We start from the raw sequence: 19,297 nt of genomic DNA, 5'->3' as shown, positions 1-19,297 counted from the left end.
GAACATACATATATCTCTGATATATGTATGCCTGATATGTTAAAGTTGGGCGTGCTGAAAAATATGTCTGATTATTAAAGTTACGCGCCCGAAGGGCGCGCCGAAAAATGCAACTTGATGAAATTTGTGGCTGACACGATGCATTTTAGGCAATGATGAGCCTGTGTCGAAATTCAAAAACACACTGACCCCCCTATTGGGCATTTCAAAAACATGGTGACCCCCCTATCACCAAAGTCAAAAACAGGGTGACCCCCCCCCCCCATGAATCCACCGGCCCCCCCCAGGCCGAAGAAACTGACCAGTCCCTAACGGCCCGTGCAGCGGATGATGGTTTTATGGGCAACTGTCACAAGGGCATATAGACCTAACTATATCAAGTGTATAGCAAAACACAAAGAAATGAAAAAACAGTTTTCCAGTTTTTAGACATGGAAATGAAATCAGTCAATATCATTAACACTACGCTTAAGGTTGCCGGTGCACCATGATCATCGTCATCATCATCATAAAAATTATTTTAATTTTTCATCCTTGTAAGCCTTAATGTATTATTTTAAATTACTATTAGGCCCTATTGTTTTTATTTTGTTTAGTTCTAAAGTTAAAGTTAAAAATGAAGAAGTAAGGCGCTATACAGCAAACATCACACTGAGAAGAAGCAAGCGCACTATATAGGCCTGAATGAAAGATTAGTAGGCCGGCCTATATCGCGAGATATTGAGCGACTGATTTGATCCCCTGATCATTTCAACGCGGTAGCTCATTTGCATAGGTAGTGTTTATGGAATAACAGCAGTGTGGGGTCAAGTGATCAGGAGTTCCGATTAAGTAAACAGGGGGGAAACTATTGATAAAACTCAAAACGGTTCTTTATCGGAATTGTCACAGATATCATCAAAGAGGATATATATATAGGCCTAGATAGATAGATAACTTGATCATCGTGTTGATCAATGCAATGTTTCAGTAGTATGAAAGGCCAGTTCTGATTGGTCGGCGCAGCTGTATGTTACGTCGTCTGTTCTTTTTTCCGTAGGGGTACTACAAGATGGCGGCTCTGGCACGATCTCTTCGTCATGGTGTAAGTATTTGCCATTTGCCAAATGAATTAAAAGATGCAACCACAGCAATGGTCAATATGCAATGCTGGCAGCATAAATTTCCATTCTCTGTTCAAAGTTTCAGGTCAAAACTGCATACAGGGTCGGTGCGCATCGTGCATGGCCCCATACATCAAGTTACGCTGCGGTGACCCGACTTTTCAGTACTGGTAAGTGTCGTACCACCGAGTGTATATGGTAATGGCTCTAATGTCAACTTGCTTGCTCAATATTCAGTGAATATCTGTGATGAATCGTGGTGAATTCATATACCACCCGTGGTTCGTTGTGGTGGCGAGAAGACGGAGTTTCAACGGTTCGGTCCACGGCTCTAAAGGGAGTTCGCGTGTGGTAGCCTGTCCGTAAATCTCCTTGCTTGTCACGTTTGTGTATTTGATTCTACTACACCTAGTACCTGCAATTGTTTGAATTTGATTACGATGTCAGGTTTTATCAAAAACACATGACCTCATGCTAATGCTGGCTACCACAACTGTATTGCAGAAGGCCCGTTATAATCAAGATAAGTGGACATTAACATTTTCAGTGATATGAATTTGAACAGCTTTTCTCTAGCTTGTACTCTATCCCCAGTCATACAATTACTTGTTCATTCCTTGTGTGAGTTGTGACTTCATTATTTTATGGGTCACTATTAAATTAATTAATGCGAAACGCTTTTGTCCACTGTTCTTTACTCTTGACCTAAAGGGCTGCAGTATTAAAGGGCATAGATGTAACTTTTTTGTCTATTTAAGTATTTTGCAACAAAACCAACAAATTATTTTCCTACTCCCCAAAGCATGTCAGAAACTCTGTGTTCAGCTTGTCAACTCAGCCTGTACATGTGTAATTGTTGACAACGTAATCCTGGTCCTGACTAGAATTCAAATCATGTAACAGTGTGTTCTACATGTACAGATGCAAGTGTATGCATCACCTGTACAAGTACATACCAAATGCAGCAAAACTTATGTAGTTAGCGTCATGTGAATGTATGTGAATGGCAAGATTATTATAGTTCCATGCTTGACTTACAAAAAAAGGAAGATCTTTGCATGCATGTTCTATTTGGCCCATATGATCATATGCGACTCCATGCTTAATTGTAGTATTCTAGAAATACCTGCTGATGTATAAAGTAATCATCATACGTGTTTGTCTTTGAAAGATATGATACACAATTGTCTTGACTAGACTGACATGGAGTCACTTGTCTTTTCTTGGGCATACACAGCAGTTACTGGCTGGCCAAGTGTGTAAGCCATTGCATTCACCCCACCATCTATGTGATAGTCTGCCTGTGTATATTGCTTCAATTTACTGTTTTGATATTTATATGCCCACAGACTTTAGGCAAATCTACGTCTTGACCTGATATTTACAGTAATTCAAGTTTTTTTCGAATTCAGGAATTATGTGCCTCAGAGTGAAAGACTTAAACTATTGCTCAAATATCCTATATGAAACTTACAATCCTTCTCTCGCCAAATCAAGAATAAAACCTAGGGGTCACCATGCAAAGTTTGGTACCACAGGAACATATTGCCTAACATTTACCAATATTTGAAATTCAAAATGGCTGCCATTCCTGTGTCAACTTAATGGGAAAAAATGAAATTTTCAATTTTCGGAAAACTAAGACAGTGAAAATTTTTCCTTACTCCTAGAGCTTTCAAATGAGTCTGCACAAGTGGAAGAGCAGAAAAAAATTGTAAAAATTTGAGTCCGTATATGTGTCCCCAAGGCACGTTCTACCTTACTAACTGAATCATGTATGCAAGAAATATAAAGACTGTTTTTGCACCTGAAAGTCAATGCAAGTGTTGACCATACATCTGTGAGCCTTCAGGACAGGTCCCGTTAGTGCCTCTGTTGGGTTTCATTTCAGGTCATCCCAGGTATGCAGTCGATATACAGAAGGCAGCACCTAACTTTGAAGGGATGGCAGTGGTTGACGGTCAGTTCAAAAACATCAAACTAGCAGACTACAAGGGTCAATACCTGGTACTGTTTTTCTATCCACTTGATTTGTGAGTATCAATGCAATCAACTCCTAACCATTTACATTGGCGAATAAACTTACTGGTATGTTTGCAAAGATGATACAGGACACACCTAGTGACTCATTATAACAAAAAATCCCTTGAAGTGGTACAGTGATAACTACTGGTGGTAACTAGTCAGTGATCTTGATTGGAGATCTACTGTAGGTTAGCTGTTTGGTTTGGTGGGCCAGCACAGTAGCTGCTCCTTTGGATGATTTTTTCATCAATTGGTTTCATGTCAATCACAAGTTGTTAGTTCTTGTGCTACTCCACGAAGCATATTGAAATTCGCACTATTTATCTTACCAACTTGGTGTCTATATGTAGAAAATGTACTGTTATTGTTTACATTTGACTATTAGTCCAGACCAGAATTCACTCGTCAACAATAACAATGCAGTGTACACATACATGTATGCATGTTGAGTTTGCGAGCTGAATGCGGTGAATTCCTACATGCTTTGGAAGTAGGAGACGAAAACCGTTATCAACATGAAAACAAAGAAATGGGAAACAATCTCAAAAGTTCAGCTCTAGCCCGTTAGCAGAAACTGATGCCAAATTGTGTCAAAGGTCAACCACTTTGTTTTTTACCTTCTCGTGTCTATTTATAGACAGAGAAGGTATTAGAGTTGAAAACCAGTATGCTGGTGTCAACTTCTTCCGTCTGTCAAGACTTCCGTCTGTCAAGATCCGTTGACGTCATGCTATTGTGATGGGTCATATCATAAACTGGTGGGGGTGTTTATGGCTCAGGTTGAGGTGTAGGAGAACGATTTTGAGCTGTGACAAAATCAAAAGGGACTTAGCGGCATAGCCACAGTGTTAAGCCTTTCTCCAAGGTTTCTTAGTTGACTACGATCTATTACAGACTACTGAGCTGACGTTAGGGGTACTCACTTTGTGTTTGCTCACTCTGTGTGCGCTAGTGTTTGGTACTGAGTTGCGTGGATATCCCCTCATGGCCTCACGTGATATGGGCCTGTTGCATAATCTGCAGATGATCATATGCCTCTGAGTCTGAAAACGGTCATTGTGTAAGCCTGTCGGCATTTTCCTTGCATTTTTTCTCATTTAATTTTGCAAAATATCGGCGAGTACCTCAATATTTCAAGATAACTCTTTCTTCCCAATCGTTTCCTGGATTTCAGAGTCATATGAACGAAAATGAGTGAAAGTTTTAGACAGGAAATCGGACGTCGGCCATGTCATTGTTTACAGTACAATCAGAAGTTTATGTGGAGGAAATAACTAACAAACACTGTTCATGATGCCCGCCCTCTAGAGGCAGACCTTCCTATATGAAGTACCACATTTGATGCTTGTGGAAAGCTTGACCACACAAAGGAGCATTTAAACATTTAGAAAATGACAGATTGAAGGTATTCTGAAAATGTCAAATACTGAGGAAAAATGCGCAAATATTCAAAATAAACAGGTTAACTGACTGGTCAGCTATAAAAAACAATGAAAATGTTTATGATCAAAAGTTTTTGAGATGCGCACATTTTAACAAATACAGAAATTATTAACATTATAAATATAAGACCAAACTATTTTTTCAGGGATGGGACAGGTTGGAAATGAGGGGTGAGAGACAAAGGCACTTCTATTGCTGCATGTGGATGCAGCCACACCATTTCATTTACAGCATACTTATTCACTGTGTTGTGTTCAAGTTCCATATTGTACTGACTGTCATACAAGGATAACATAAGCAAATCAAATCAATTAGAAAAGGATCAATGCTGTTGTGTGGATTTTGCTGAACATGGCTGATTTTAATATTTCGCCCTATATATTTGGTATCCAGCAAAGGCATATTTTGATGTAAAGTCAAAATTAACACTACATTGCTGACAATATATGTTACCGTTTCTGCATGAACTTTTCTTTTTTTAATTAAAGTATAGTAGTACTTCGAACAGATTAACAATTATCGTGATGTCAACCCATAATTTTACATCACAAAGACAGTAATTCTGCCAATTTTTTTTTGTTTTTCAGTCATTTTATAAATTTTGCACTGCACAAGATGATTGAACAAATTGCAATGTGTGAATTTGTAAACTCAAAGAATAAAAATCCTTTGGTCACAGATTAAATTATTATTTGAAAAGAAATTTACTCTTAAACACTTTTAGCATATATTCTTTACACGGTCATGTATTTCAAGGAAAATATGCCTATTAAAAACAGTAATTTCTTCACTTTCAATTTTTTTTCAATACTATGACAATTATCAGCCATGAGGTTTTACAAACACAAGACCAGATAAGCGTTTTTCATCATTTCCACAGGACTCTTTGGAAAATCAATTAAAAACAGTTAAAAGTGACTTGGTATACATTTAATTTAATGCAGGTTGTGTATTTCACATGCACTCAGGTCAGTAAGGAAGTGCGTCATTACTATTTTGGACTGTTAATTCTTATTTCTGAATTATTTAACTTTTTTCCACATTGAACTATCTTTAGGCAGTTTATACTGTAGCTTAGAATTTTTTTGATTGATGTATTTAATCATCTTTTGGGTTCTTTGGGTCCATATCCCACCTCATGCCCCTACATCATCAACTATTTACCAACAACTCATGCCAACAACCAATTACCTGACCTGGCCACACATTAGAGAAGTACAGCGTCATTGACGTATTTTTAAGAATAGGTTTTGGCCTGAAATTGTTACTCTACATTTTCAGAAATTTATGAATGTGAGCATAATGATACTTGTGCTCTGTTATAGGAATGTTATGATAAAGGCATAAAAATTTAAAGATATCAAGGATTGCAATCACAAGCTGCAGCAATACGAATAAATTTTCATAGAACTTTATTGTCTAAAGCAGCGAATGCCCCTAATCAAATGTCTTATCTGATATTATCAACTTACACATTATTGTGACCAGTGCTTTGCAAGTAACCATTAATCAAAGTCCAGATCTAATTTTGCTTTATGTGCTCAAAATGGCAAGTGGTGTTCATGCACAAGGATTTCAGAATACATATTAGAAAAATTATCACAATTCTTTCAGTCCTGAGATAAGAATTTAAAGTTATAACTTAGTATCATTGTCACTCTCAGAGAATAAACTATTGCTTTTAATGAAGTTAGGACAGTTGTGTTTGGTTTTGTATGTAACTTTAATATTCTATGTAACCTCTATATGTCATTACAGTGTACACTCATAATAGAAATTTCGTGAAACCACATGCTACTAGCCTTCTGTAATGAAATGGTTTATAGAAATCAAATTTAAAAGGTGCTTTCAGATTAGAGTGATTAGAATTAGAGTTCAGGCTGTAGTGTGCAAGCTATGTTTACCTTATTTCTCTGGTGTTTTTTATTTGCAAGGTGATAGGGTCTTAACCTTTCAAAGAGGTCATTGACATATTATTTCAGCCTTGGGTTGACCTATAGGGAAAAACCTACTGAAAAAAATATTGTCTATTGTACACTACAGTGGAATCCTTCTGTGAAATGCCATTTGTATTGACGTCTAACAAAAAGTGGATCCCACGGACAGAGGTATACATGTAGATGCAAGTATAAAATGTCTTTATGTTCAAATAAAGCACTTCCGGTAACACTAGCTACAGTTTGAGTGTTTACTTTTGTAAATCCAATTGTCGATGTACCATAGCAGACCCAAAATTTCATGTAGTGTAGTTCTTTTATCCACTCTGAGCCGTTAGAATGTTAAAAAAATACAAAATCTTGCATTCTTGTTTTCTGTGTGCAGCACATTTGTATGTCCCACAGAAATCATTGCCTTCAGTGACAGAGCCAAGGAGTTTGAAGACATCAACACAGCTGTTGTCGGTGCCAGCGTTGACTCACACTTTTCACATCTAGCATGGATCAATACACCAAGAAAGGTAACTCACATCCAGTCATAAGAGAGTACCATGCAATTCATAATTGACCTCATATTTTGAGGTGCTGGGAAATTGCTGTGGTCAGTTACGGTGTATATTAACAAACAAATTAACTTCCATTCTTCATTTATTAAGTTGATAACATCATCTGGTATCTACAAGAAATGCATGCATACAACAAACAGCTACATGAAAACTAGTAACCATGAGAAACAGTACTGCAAAGTGGTTTACACTAATAATAGCATATTTCAACATTACATTGACCTAAAAATATATTCTATGACCTCCAAAACATCAAAAACAGCAACCCTACCCTTTCAGTGCAGAGTTCATTGAGTAAATGGTAACATCACGGATAGCAGATGACAGCTGACTGTAAACAGAGCTGATGACCCTGTCTTAGAAATGAGCATGAAATAAGCACCTGACTGAAGAAATGCCCTTTGACTTGCATGTGACCTTACCTAGCTCATTTGATGACCCTTCTTTTTTACAGCTTTATGTAAAATTAATAGTCAACTGTGCCTACTTTTTCTGTATTTGTAAACTGATTTCCATTATATAATATATACATTCCAGTACATGTATTGACTGGTCATGAGGGTAGTATCATATATTTGTTTCCCCGTTTTCCAATGAGTCATCCCAAAACAGTCAGTTTCAAGAAGCTATAGATTGAGAGAAACAGACTATAGGGGACAGGTGTGACTCACAGGCCTGACGGGAAAAAAGGCATATGCTGTTACATCAATATGCCCAGTCGATATGTATTTTGCAACCCACCCTCACCCAGAAATTTCTCTGCTTTTTTGCCCTGTAGTCACAGATTACACCACCATTTTAGTTTACATTTTCTACTATGTGCCCATACATGTACATTGATGGCACTGCCAAACATAGTGTGTCTCAGTTTGAACTATTTCCAGAATAAGGTAACAGATCTGAATCTGTTTACTGGCTCTTTTAGCATATCAGTGCCAGACTTGTGCATATCTTGTGGTAGTAAATTGAGGAATCTCAAAAGAGATGTGGATGAGGAGTGTATCAAAGTAGCATTTTGTCCTAGGTTTAGGATTTCCAGTGAATAAATTTTTGAACATAGGAACATACATGTAACTGCCCATTCATATCAGTCAATATTTCAAGCTTGCAGAATAACTTTGGAATATGTGTTGCATTTATAAGCTCAACCCTGTCCATGGAAAACATGATGTGTACTGGTATGTATAGACACAGCAGCATTCTGTTGGGAATGAAAAATTTGCTTGACTACAATACTCTGTGGTTGTACAGTATATTTCAGGATGACTCAAGTACCATTACAAGTATCAACGAGAGAACTGGTACTTGCATAATGGCAGAGACTTTAGAGAATTCCCCATAAAATGTTGCTCACTACTAGTTGTTTTGTTTCTTTTGATCATCAGGAGGGTGGACTTGGAAAAATGAACATCCCACTGCTGTCAGATTTCAACAAAAATATCTCAGCTGATTACGAGGTTCTTATTGATGCTGGAGTTGCATTGAGGTAATGTGTTCTTTTGGGTTTTCTCAGCCTTGCCAAAAATCACACACAAAAATCTTGCTTTCATGGAGAAGATGTGATAGAGGTTACATGATGCATGTTCTGATATTGAATAAACAAAGCAGTGCACCCTCTCTTTAGCTTTTTAGCTGGTCGAGTCAGTGTGTAAAGGCTTTCTTGAAATTTCCTTGAGTCTGCCAAATACCCCGGTACTGTAAAACATGCATTATGTAAAATTTTGTTGAGTCAATGAGAATATCTGTGATTCACTTGTGCATCACAAAGGGGGCTTTTACTGACAGAGAGGAAAGATATTATGTACATGTACGGGTAGATGTGTGTATTGAAATGTCCTAGATCCCTGAACAAGGTATAGCCACACTCAAATCAGCAGATTGTTTTGCCTTTTCTTGAACTCTTGACAAGTTGATTCAATGAGAGCTCAAGTGGATGCATACTTGGTACTATACTTTTAACCCTCTGAGTGCCAAAGTCGATGTTTGTTGCATTTGTACTACTATACAACAGCAACAGTTTCTTTCAGATCTAGACAATTTTTTTCAGATTTTTCCCACAATTTTGGTCAAAAAGTGTAGCCCATTTGGTCCAAAATCATGGAAAAAGTTACAGAAAAATTCATAAAAATTGATAAAATGTTGCCCAAATATTTTAGGGGGAAACCATTACACTGCTCAAAGGGTTTAATTAACTTCCCTCATAATATCAAAGCAAAATGTTGAGGTGACAGTGGCAGTGAGCCTGCCAATAAGTGTAGGGTTTGTGGGGATTCAAAAAAGTAAAGTGCATCAAGTCATGGTATGTGTTTAGTTGCTAGCAGATGCAACAAGTTTTCTTGATAGAGGTTACTCCATCACTGCTCCTCATGAAAATATTCTGTCAAGACATTTGGCCGACATGGAAAGAAATACTGTGGGTAAAACTTCAAATGCTTCTTGCAGATGTGTGTAACATCTTGCAAAGTTTTTGTGAGATCATTGATCATAATGAACCATTTCACCTTTATAGAATCATATTCAGAGAAATAGCTGGATTATGATGACCAAAGGCACATATTTAATTTTATTTGTGGTTCACTTTCAGAGGGCTGTTTATCATTGATAAGGAAGGCATTGTCAGACATAAGAGTGTGAATGACCTGCCAGTGGGGAGGTCAGTGGATGAAGTCCTACGTCTTGTCAGGGCTTTCCAGTTTGTAGAGAAACACGGTGAAGTCTGCCCAGCTGGATGGACACCAGGATCTGACTCTGTAAGTCACTTAATCTCCTTCACCCTGCCTTCCTTGCACAAGATAATCTAACCAATTGTATCTTTCATATATGATTGGGAAAAAGAGAGATTATCCTGCATCTTAACAGCGCCCTCTAGAGCAGGACTATTCTATTTCTTTGTTTTCTCTCAACCACTCACTCAAATTCGGGGGTAACACCAGTACAGCTGTCATGAATAACAGTTCAATAGACGCCCAGAGATTGTCACCCTCTTCCCATCCACCTCATCAAACTAATCATTAGTTCCAGGATATTGGCTGATACTTTGAAAAAAGTAATAAACAAGAAATCTCTGCACTGGTATCAATAAAACTAGAGATAGTTTCAAGATAAAAGCCTTGCAATGTTTTTATCACTTTTTTAAAATCAGATTTGTAAAGTATTTTCCTCTTGCATCTGCATCCATCTATTCATGAATAAAATGAAACATTTTGCTGATACCAAAATGGGCAAATAAAGTTGGGAAGGCAGTATTTAAAGTTGCAGTTCATAGTCTCGGTGGAGGGGGAAGGTGATATAATAAACTCTTTCTAACTGCTTCATGAAGGGCCACTAGCTGTAACTTTTCACTATTGTTTTCCCCTATTTCCACTATTTACATGTTGTAAATCATTTGCAAGTTCTAATGGCAGAGTTGACAAGCTGAATGCTGTGTGTCTCAGCAAGAAACTCTAGTTGACATTAAAGAAATCATCAAAAGTTAAATACATCTACTGGGCCTTTAAAAGACTGAAAGTAGGAAACAAAACACATGTGACAGTGTGTGTTCTACTGGCTGGCTTCCCTTATCGGAAAATGGTATTCACCAGGTTAGTTAGATCGACAGAACGTGTCCTTTTACTCTGACTTTCACCTCCTGGCATTGCGATAGTTAATACTTTCCAACCTTTTTTATTTTTCTTCCTAGATGAAACCTGACCCAGTAGGATCAAAGGAGTACTTTGAGAAAGTCAATGAATAACAAAGTTTAAAATAGAAAAAGAAAACTCGTCATCATCCATTGAGCATCAAATTAAGGACAGGCAGATTTAAACTCTCTTTCTGATTTCGTGCAATCTTATGAAAATCGGATCGTGCAGTTACTTAGAGTTATCTTATCGATGTAGCAGTGGTGTAGATTAAGATCGGTGTCATTTTGAGCATGGATTGACGGGAATAATAAATCTTTACAGGAGTGGTGAAACTTTTAAGGTTGTAATATCTCTAAATAGGGATAGAGAGAGAATCATGTATGATTTTGACTTCAGATGGTTATTAAATACTAAGTCTCACTCACAGTCCTTTGGTTTGCTGTGCTGTGTGGCCCTTTCCTGCATTCAGCAGTCAAACCTAGGGTGTTGCCAAGCTCAGTGAGCTGGCATAGCTAGTTTTACCATGCCCATGGGCCTCTCTTGGCCAGACTGAGTGTGCATATGTGTGAGGTAGAATGAAACTCTGGAATAAGGGACTGTGAGAGAGTCCAGCACAACCCCCTGCAGTTGCATTCATTTCAAAGAAGAGTCTCCAAATAAACACATTTAACAGCAATAAAAGGAATTTTTTTCACCGATGTCTGCAGTAACCAATCACCAACTTTTACCTGTATTGCCACCCAAAAACAAGTGTTCTGCCATCACTGTACCCCACGAGTGATGTTTAATGTCAGTATAGTAGAGAGGTCCGTAGAGAGGTCTGATAAATTTTTCAGCCATAAGTGGATGTTGAAGTTGTGAGTCGCTATAAACTTGCAATGATATTTTGAATCAAGTTGAATATTCTACAGATTGTTTGAAGTGAACAGACCAAAGCCAATGAAAAAGCCATACCAGGTAATTTGCCATTGGTGTACATAGTGACCTCTCTCTATACCCACAGTATTTACAAACTATCTTCTGTGTCAGGGTGCCAAAACTGGATTGTGTTTCATCTTTCTGTAAAAAAATGTGGAAGATCAGCAGGTAGTTTTTGATCCCACCATGCTGTTCATAATCCCATAAAGAGAGGAAGTTAAATAGTAATGAGAAGAAGAACATTAGTTGCCAAGTTCTGTGGTCTTTCAGTGTATATTAATCGTTAAATTTTAGCGGGTACAAATGTAATAGGAAGAGATATTGACTTAGAAACAGGGTTACTTCAGAGACAATGGTTTGGACTGAGGGCAGACACAAAACTGTATTAAAGGGCATTTTAGAATCAAGCTATTGTAGTTGTGTGGTTTCTATTACAATTTGATTGCTTATTGCAATTTGTAGACTTGGATCTTTAAACAGGAAACGCAAAGGTTCTTTTGGTGATGATGGTTGAGACTTCAAGGTGGAGTTAGTCACTCATTGACTTTGAGTAGTACCCACTCTAGTCATTTAAAGTTACAGCCAGCACTTGCGGTGTTGCAATGAAAAGTAATACATTGCATTGCATACCCTCTGAAGTTGTTAACATATACTAGCAAATTAAAATTGTACCTTGGGTCTTTTTAAGACATGCTCATTGTTAGGATTACAAATGTCGGTTTACAATCTATATGGGCATTGTTTTCACAAACAAGCCAAAGCATGTAAACACGACATTCAATGCTGGCAACTGTTTAAGACTGTCTGTTACATATTTCCATTTAGTTATGATTTTCAAGATAGATCATGGTCCTTGCACCATTTTCATCTTAATGCTTAAAGTGCGACATGATGAGATATCACTTATGACAGACATCACTGAGGATATTGTTAAATTAAAGTATGCAAATCACCAGATGACTCACTACGAACAGAAATGATCATGTACCTTCAGACGAATGCAGCTATCTTAGTGTTGCACTACATGCTGTACCTGTGAGAGTTCACGTATATGGCTGACTCTGGCAATTACCAATAAGTGTCTGTACTGCTAGTACTACTGGTGTTTACCACACAGTAGTCACATCTGATAAACTGGTTTCTCACGCATGCACAGCCCTGTCATGATCAGCAATCATGTGGTTGGACTTGTGTACATCGATGGTAGGGGTGTCAGGATCTCACAATCTCTACATAGAAACATACACTGTACACTATACCATTTTGTTGAGTTTTATTTCAATTTCTATGATTCACACAGATTTCTGAACACAAAGGCTTTGTAAAAAAATTTACATAACGGTAATCTATGTGACCTTTGACATTGGAGGATACAATACTGAATTTCCATGAACTTATCTGAATTTCATCCATAGACATTTTGGTTGGACTCTTATTTCTGATTGTACGATTGGCCTCCATGTGCAGGTCATGAGCTTGAATTTTGAATAGGGGATAAAAATCAAAAGTGAGTGAGTCTACAATCTGTATGCAGTGTGATACAAAATGATAATGGGTGTCATGAGCTATGAGAGACCTAACACTTTACACCTGATCAGTATTTTTCAAACTGACGAACGCCTTTTTGATTGCAGAGTGGGATTTCTAACATCTGCAGTGCCGTCTACTTAAAACTTTCACAAGCAGACTTCTGGGAAAGGGGATTATCACTGTACATGTTTAGAGATTGTTATAAACTTTCTGTGAACCAACCGTTGGTTATAACTAGTATTTTTCTTGCCCTAAAGTATGCTGAAAATTTACAGTGTTTAGTTTTTTCCGATGAAAAGTGCATACATGTGTTTTAGAGGGTGGGACAATTTTCGATCTGTGCTGGACTATATTTTGACAGTGTAATGGTATGGTACACTTGCAAACCACATACAGTGCTTACAGTGGCGGGTACTTCATGATATTTCTGCAGGTAGCCCATTTCTAAAGTGGTCATCTGTTCATGACCAAATCTTTGGTACAAATTCAAAAGTTCCTGGCACCTGCATTGGTCTCAATAAACATGAAAAAGACTTGTGGAGGCTGGAAACTGGTGTTTTTTTCAAGTGGCAAACAACTTTGAAAAGAAGTAAAATTGTCCTGCCCTGGAATCTGACACCTGCTAAATGCCAGATGTACCTTAATGCCTAAAATCTCAGCAAACAAAAATCTTGTCATTTGGCCTATCATACGGTCATTAAATCATCCCAAAGGCGAGTAGGTGGTTCTTTCCTACTAATTTTATGGTCCTGATATACGTGTCAGTCACCAAATTGATGTTCACCATACCGAGCATACAGAACTCTAATTTAGCAAAGTCACACTGCTGATACAAGTGAATTCCAATCGGCAATGTTGTAATAATAAAACAGTATTCAAATTTTTTAAAGCAACAATGAATTTGTGACATTGTTAAAATTTACCCCAGAGTGGGTTTCAAAAACCTCGGACGGATTTGTAGAGTCACAGAATAAAAGTAGCAAACCTCTTACCCTAAACATTTTCACTACTGATAACAGTGAGTTGGCACATACAAAATAGTTAGAAAATTGATTGCAGTGTAAATGCCATTAATATGAGTGTCAAACTGGAATAAAAATAATTGATATCTAAAATTTGGATTGACAGAAACTAAAAGACAACACTCTTTGGAAAAACATTTAGCTGCATCACTTTCTATGATGATTCAATTTTTCCACGACCTTGCACATTAATTGAGTTATTACATCACTGCTTCAGCAAATGCAACATTTCAAACATTACAAAATAAAAAGTATAACAACACAATGTTTTCTTATACATGGCACACAGAAACATGCTATCGTACACTGCAGGAAAGTTTGACTAAACAATCATTTTGGTAAATGTATGAGCTACCCAATGCAAAATGTACACAATCATAAAATTTCACAAAAACTTGAACTGAAGATTTTCTTGTTCCACGATAGTATTTTTGCATTGTTTTACAGGTATAATATATCTAAAACAAAATACACATTTCAAAATTACAGAAAACCATTCACAGAAGAGTTCCTTGCACTATGATAATATTTTGCATTGTTTACCACCCAAATATACAAACGAAAGATGCGCATATATTTACATATTTACTTTTTTCACTTCTTCATTATTCTGAAAGATATCTTAACAAGGAATGGGTGAGAGTGCATATACATATACATGTCAAATTCATCGTGTAAACATATAGTCACAGTCCCCACTGGGAGATAAGGGGTCAAGTTCACATGGACACTGAAGTTAAATGTTTTCTACAATTGACACAAAACTCCCACATAATATTGTACAATTATACATTCACAAATATGTCAATTTAGAGAAATTAATTTTGCGGATTTCTGTCATTGCATTTTGAACACCAACATCATATATCATGATAATGGGCAAATTATCCATAGTGCATGTTCTGGGCCTGGGTTGTGAGATCACAGTCCTGTAATCAACGGTTTACTTCAATTTTGCTTCAGATAACAATAATAATTGTGATTCATAAAAATAGCTTTAAAATCTCTATTTAATGGAAATTTTGCGCATCAAAACACTACGTACCCACAGATACATGTAATCACTCACTTATGTCTCAAAGCTGCATTTTTTTATCAGAAAATATTTAAAATTTAGAGGTTTTTGGTCCTGCATCTTTTTTCTGTTTCATGAGTAAAACTTGTGGCAAAGAAAGAAGAGCAGTTTTACAGAGTAACATTACCTAAAAGCTAATGTGAAACATCTTTGAACATTTGCAAGGAGATTGAAATATGCTAAGCTCAACAGACCTCTCTCCTATTGATCATAAAACGGTGTCCTTCCTCAGGCAATGAGTCTTTCATACTTTAAATCATGCCTTGGCAATCTGTATGTTTGAGTTTTCACAATTATACACCACTCGGTCATTTACACTTTGACTGAGATCGCTGACAATGCTAGATACTAATGGGCAACTCCTGATAATATTATGAAAGTTTTATCTCCAGTACAAGTCTAGACACATCATTCTTTGAAATCAGCTTCTGATTTCATCAGAACTCTGACAAGAAAACATGGTAAAAAGACTCCACACTTAATGTGCACTCTATAATTGACAAATGGAAAAGCATGCATTCCTGAGAGTGATTTTGACTAATATTGAGTATCCTTTTCACATCAGCTGCAGCATCTGTTTAGGCTCACTACAGTATTCAAAGTCGAAGATTGCAGAAAGGTGTTTTCAGTTGCATTTTTTGCTTCTTATAATCAATGCCATATGAAAGATGACTTGGACGGGTTGCTGAGTCTTAAGTTACAGAGGCACTTATTATGCGTAGCTGAGATGATTTATTTCCTTATAATCCAGGGTTTTGATCCCCTGGCTTAAACTTTCATGTGTTGATCCCTAGGATTATACTTTCATGAGGGTAGACAGAAATGTCCATGTGTGGCAGCTGTTTCTTGTTTTTTTTCATCCAAGAAAAGCTTAGGGTTTGTTTGTCATCCTAGGTATTGCACAGCTTGATCTACACTAGCCACATCGGCCATTTTTGAAACCGTGTAGAGGGGAGAAAAAGCAGAAATTGACAGAGCAAAATGTCAACGTCTGTTGCATTATGCTCTGTATAGTTCTGATCAATGAATTGATCATAATTTCTTGTATCAAACTAACCAATAACAGAGTGTTGGTCTGTTGTTTTCAAAAAACCTGGGTCACTGCATCGTTTTTATGTAGACCTTGGACGAATAACAAACCTACCAGTATAATATTTTGGCCTGGTCATGGGAACTGTGTTGCTGTCAAACTAAGAAGGTTTACAATACCCAAACTTGATGTAGTCAGAATTTACCAAGGTTTATGTATGTCGCCAGAGTTGACACTTTTTTCCTTGGCAGGTGTTTTAAGTTGATATAAACAAATTCAAAAGTTAAAGTGTAGCATACACAGTGTTTAAACACCATACATGTATATTGTTTGTTTGTGTAGTGTGCATATGCATACAAACTTGTTCAAATTCAATGTTATCAAGGTTTACGTTTCAGAAACTTAGAGCTTGGATGCCCCCCTTGATCACATTTTCGTCAAAATTTACATTATAACTAAACATAACAGAGGATGAGTGAGTATTTCAAACCAGTATTATCAATAATGTCAGGTACATGTATCAAATTCTCTTTTCTATATACACAGCAGGTTCCTATGTTACTATAGGAGAATTTCATGTTTTGTCTATTACATAGTATTTACAGTAGCTTTTTCATCGCTGACAATTTAAAAAGTTGATCTTCCTAGCCTATTGACATCATTAAAGCCAAAAATATTTTCAATATTAGAGTTGCAGCCATGAATAAATGCTGTATCAAATATTTTTCCAATTTTACAATTCGATAGAGATTTTAAGAGTAAATTCCATAATTTAATTCCATGAATATCAGAGCCTCTGAGTTGCTTACAGCTGCAAATGAAAGATTACACTTTATAGTTACACCAAAAAAGGGAATTTCTTCTTCTTGGTACATCAAAGATGAAAGTTTAAATTTTCGGCTCATACTTATGCTCAAGAAAATTATAAAATATTTTCTGTCACTTTCCGGAATATAATTTAAGAGGTTGCTATGCAAATTTATGAGTTATCACATTTACTTCAATGACAGTGATCAACAGGTTGTATATGAATACCGTGCAGTGGACTAGAATGGTCAAATCAGCTCAGCTATTGGCAGTCTGAACATCCAGTATTTTGATCACCTGGTGAACAATTTTATTGTAGGCCTCCCGATAGCACTCACAGGTGCATTGAAATCTGCAGGGCTTTTAGAATGGTAACTTCACTGATCTATGCGAAATTCCTGATGGTTAAGGTCTTTGAAATGGCTGAAATATGTTCACTTCCTGCCAAAGTATACCAAAATGTTAAACTTTATGCTTGTTTATTTCTTTTCAGTTCTCTATTCCACATTACATACAAGTATCTATTGCAGCATTGCACAAATACGTGATTTCCCGAGAGATACCATTAGAAAGAGAGTTGCTTTGTTTATAAACAATGTTTGAGACTTTCATTCATATCACAGTTGAGAGTTGTATGTATATAAAGCACTTTCATAATGAATATTGTGTACATTTGGTAATAATGAACATATTGCCTTGTGTATGCATCACAGTGTATGCTGTTTCAGTGTCACTTATCAGTTGTCAGAATTGAAAACTACAGATAATTGATGGTGTTGGTGTAGTGCTTTTACAATTGATTCAGTGACATACAAACATGATCCTAAAGATATATAGGGTAAAACATACATTAACATAAAACTTGAGACATCAATGTCTGGGGACACGAAGGCACAGAAACAAAAAGTTAAAATATTGTCTGACTCTGAAATTGCACTTTGCTAGGACGATCGAAGCTACCACGTCGTAATCTATCATTCGACAAGCTTGTAGAATGTCCTACATCTCTTATCAGATAACACATAATCCAATCAGGAGAGCTTTTAGTACTCAATTCATGTTGTACTTTGCATATCATGGATGCATCAGGCTTGCTGATTGGTGGCAAGACTCCTACCAGTAGGCTTCCTCTCTTCATTTGCTTGTAATGTATTTTAGCCAAAGAACCCTTTGCCTGGGTAGAGAACAGAATGAATGAATTCCTATTAGCACTTTGGTAGAGAGCAATACAATCCTGGCACAGATTACAAAAAGTTTTTACACGAATGGGAAATGTGGGGCAATATATGCATACTGGTACATGTTTTATCAAAAATATTTTTCTAAATAAATAGCAATAAACTTATGATCAAAACTTCTTAGACCCCCTCAAAACATGCACACTTCACAGGAAAGAAGCAGTTTTAAAAGTTGAACAACCATAATTCTTTGTTCACAACAAGTCATCGTTGATGACACAGTCCCCACTTTGTTAATGGGTACTTTGATACAGGTCCTCAGAGAGGATAGAGTCCTCTTCATTAGGTCTGTGATAAAATACTTTTGAATAAATTCGTTTGATATATGTCTGAGTTGTAGTTCAGGACATGAATGTCATCGTTGATGACACAGTCCCCACTTTGTTAATGGGTACTTTGATTTACAGGTCCTCAGAGAGGATAGAGTCCTCTTCATTAGGTCTGTGATAAAAATACTTTTGAATAAATTCGCTTGATATATGTCTGAGTTGTAGTTCAGGACATGAAAAAATCGTAATAAAATGGCCGCCTGGCGGCCATATTGGATCGTATCACAAAACAAATTGAAGTGCATATGTATGACATAGGTCAATGTCCTTGTACCAACTTTGATTAAAACCGGTTGAGATATGCCTGAGTTATGGCTTTGTACATGAAAAAATCATAACAAAATAGCCGCACAGTAGCCATATTGGATCGTATCACAAAACAAATTAACGTGCATATGAATGACATTGGTCAATCTCCTTGTACCAACTTTGAATAAATTCGCTTGATACATGTCTGAGTTATGGTTCTGGACATGAAAAAAGTATAAAATGGCCACACGGCGGCCATATTGGATCGTATCACAAAACAAATCAATGTGCATGTGTATGACATAGGTCAATGTCCTTGTACCAAGTTTGAATAAAATCGGTTGAGATATGCCTGAGTTATGGCTCTGTACATGAAAAAATCATAACAAAATGGCCGCACAG

The 19,297-nt window shown here is 36.8% G+C and overlaps 2 protein-coding genes across 3 annotated transcripts in view; one reads left to right on the top strand and one right to left on the bottom strand.

The window, feature by feature from the left end:
- The first annotated feature begins 959 nt into the window (after positions 1 to 959).
- On the top strand, positions 960 to 12,022 carry LOC139120469 (peroxiredoxin-2-like). Of its 2 annotated transcripts, none has more exons than XM_070684922.1 (7): positions 960 to 1,084; positions 1,183 to 1,273; positions 2,995 to 3,136; positions 6,894 to 7,029; positions 8,460 to 8,560; positions 9,659 to 9,824; positions 10,754 to 12,022. In XM_070684922.1, exons 1-7 carry the CDS (start codon positions 1,052 to 1,054, stop codon positions 10,805 to 10,807), a joined length of 723 nt encoding a protein of 240 aa, XP_070541023.1. In that variant the 5' UTR covers positions 960 to 1,051; the 3' UTR covers positions 10,808 to 12,022. The 2 variants fall into 2 exon arrangements, with proteins under 2 accessions (XP_070541023.1, XP_070541024.1); XM_070684923.1 differs by having other exon boundaries at positions 1,033 to 1,084; positions 1,189 to 1,273.
- Positions 12,023 to 12,873: 851 nt separating this feature from the next.
- Positions 12,874 to 19,297, bottom strand: part of LOC139120468 (G-protein coupled receptor 26-like) — a 38,658-nt gene continuing 32,234 nt past the window's right edge. Inside the window, exon 2 of the mRNA XM_070684920.1 lies at positions 12,874 to 18,253. The gene's annotated coding sequence lies outside the window, so the exon portion shown is untranslated. The remainder of the gene's footprint in view (positions 18,254 to 19,297) is intronic.

Source organism: Ptychodera flava, chromosome 20 (genome assembly GCF_041260155.1).
Source record: "Ptychodera flava strain L36383 chromosome 20, AS_Pfla_20210202, whole genome shotgun sequence".
NCBI classification, from domain to species: domain Eukaryota; kingdom Metazoa; phylum Hemichordata; class Enteropneusta; family Ptychoderidae; genus Ptychodera; species Ptychodera flava.
This window is presented reverse-complemented; position numbering and strand designations above follow the sequence as displayed.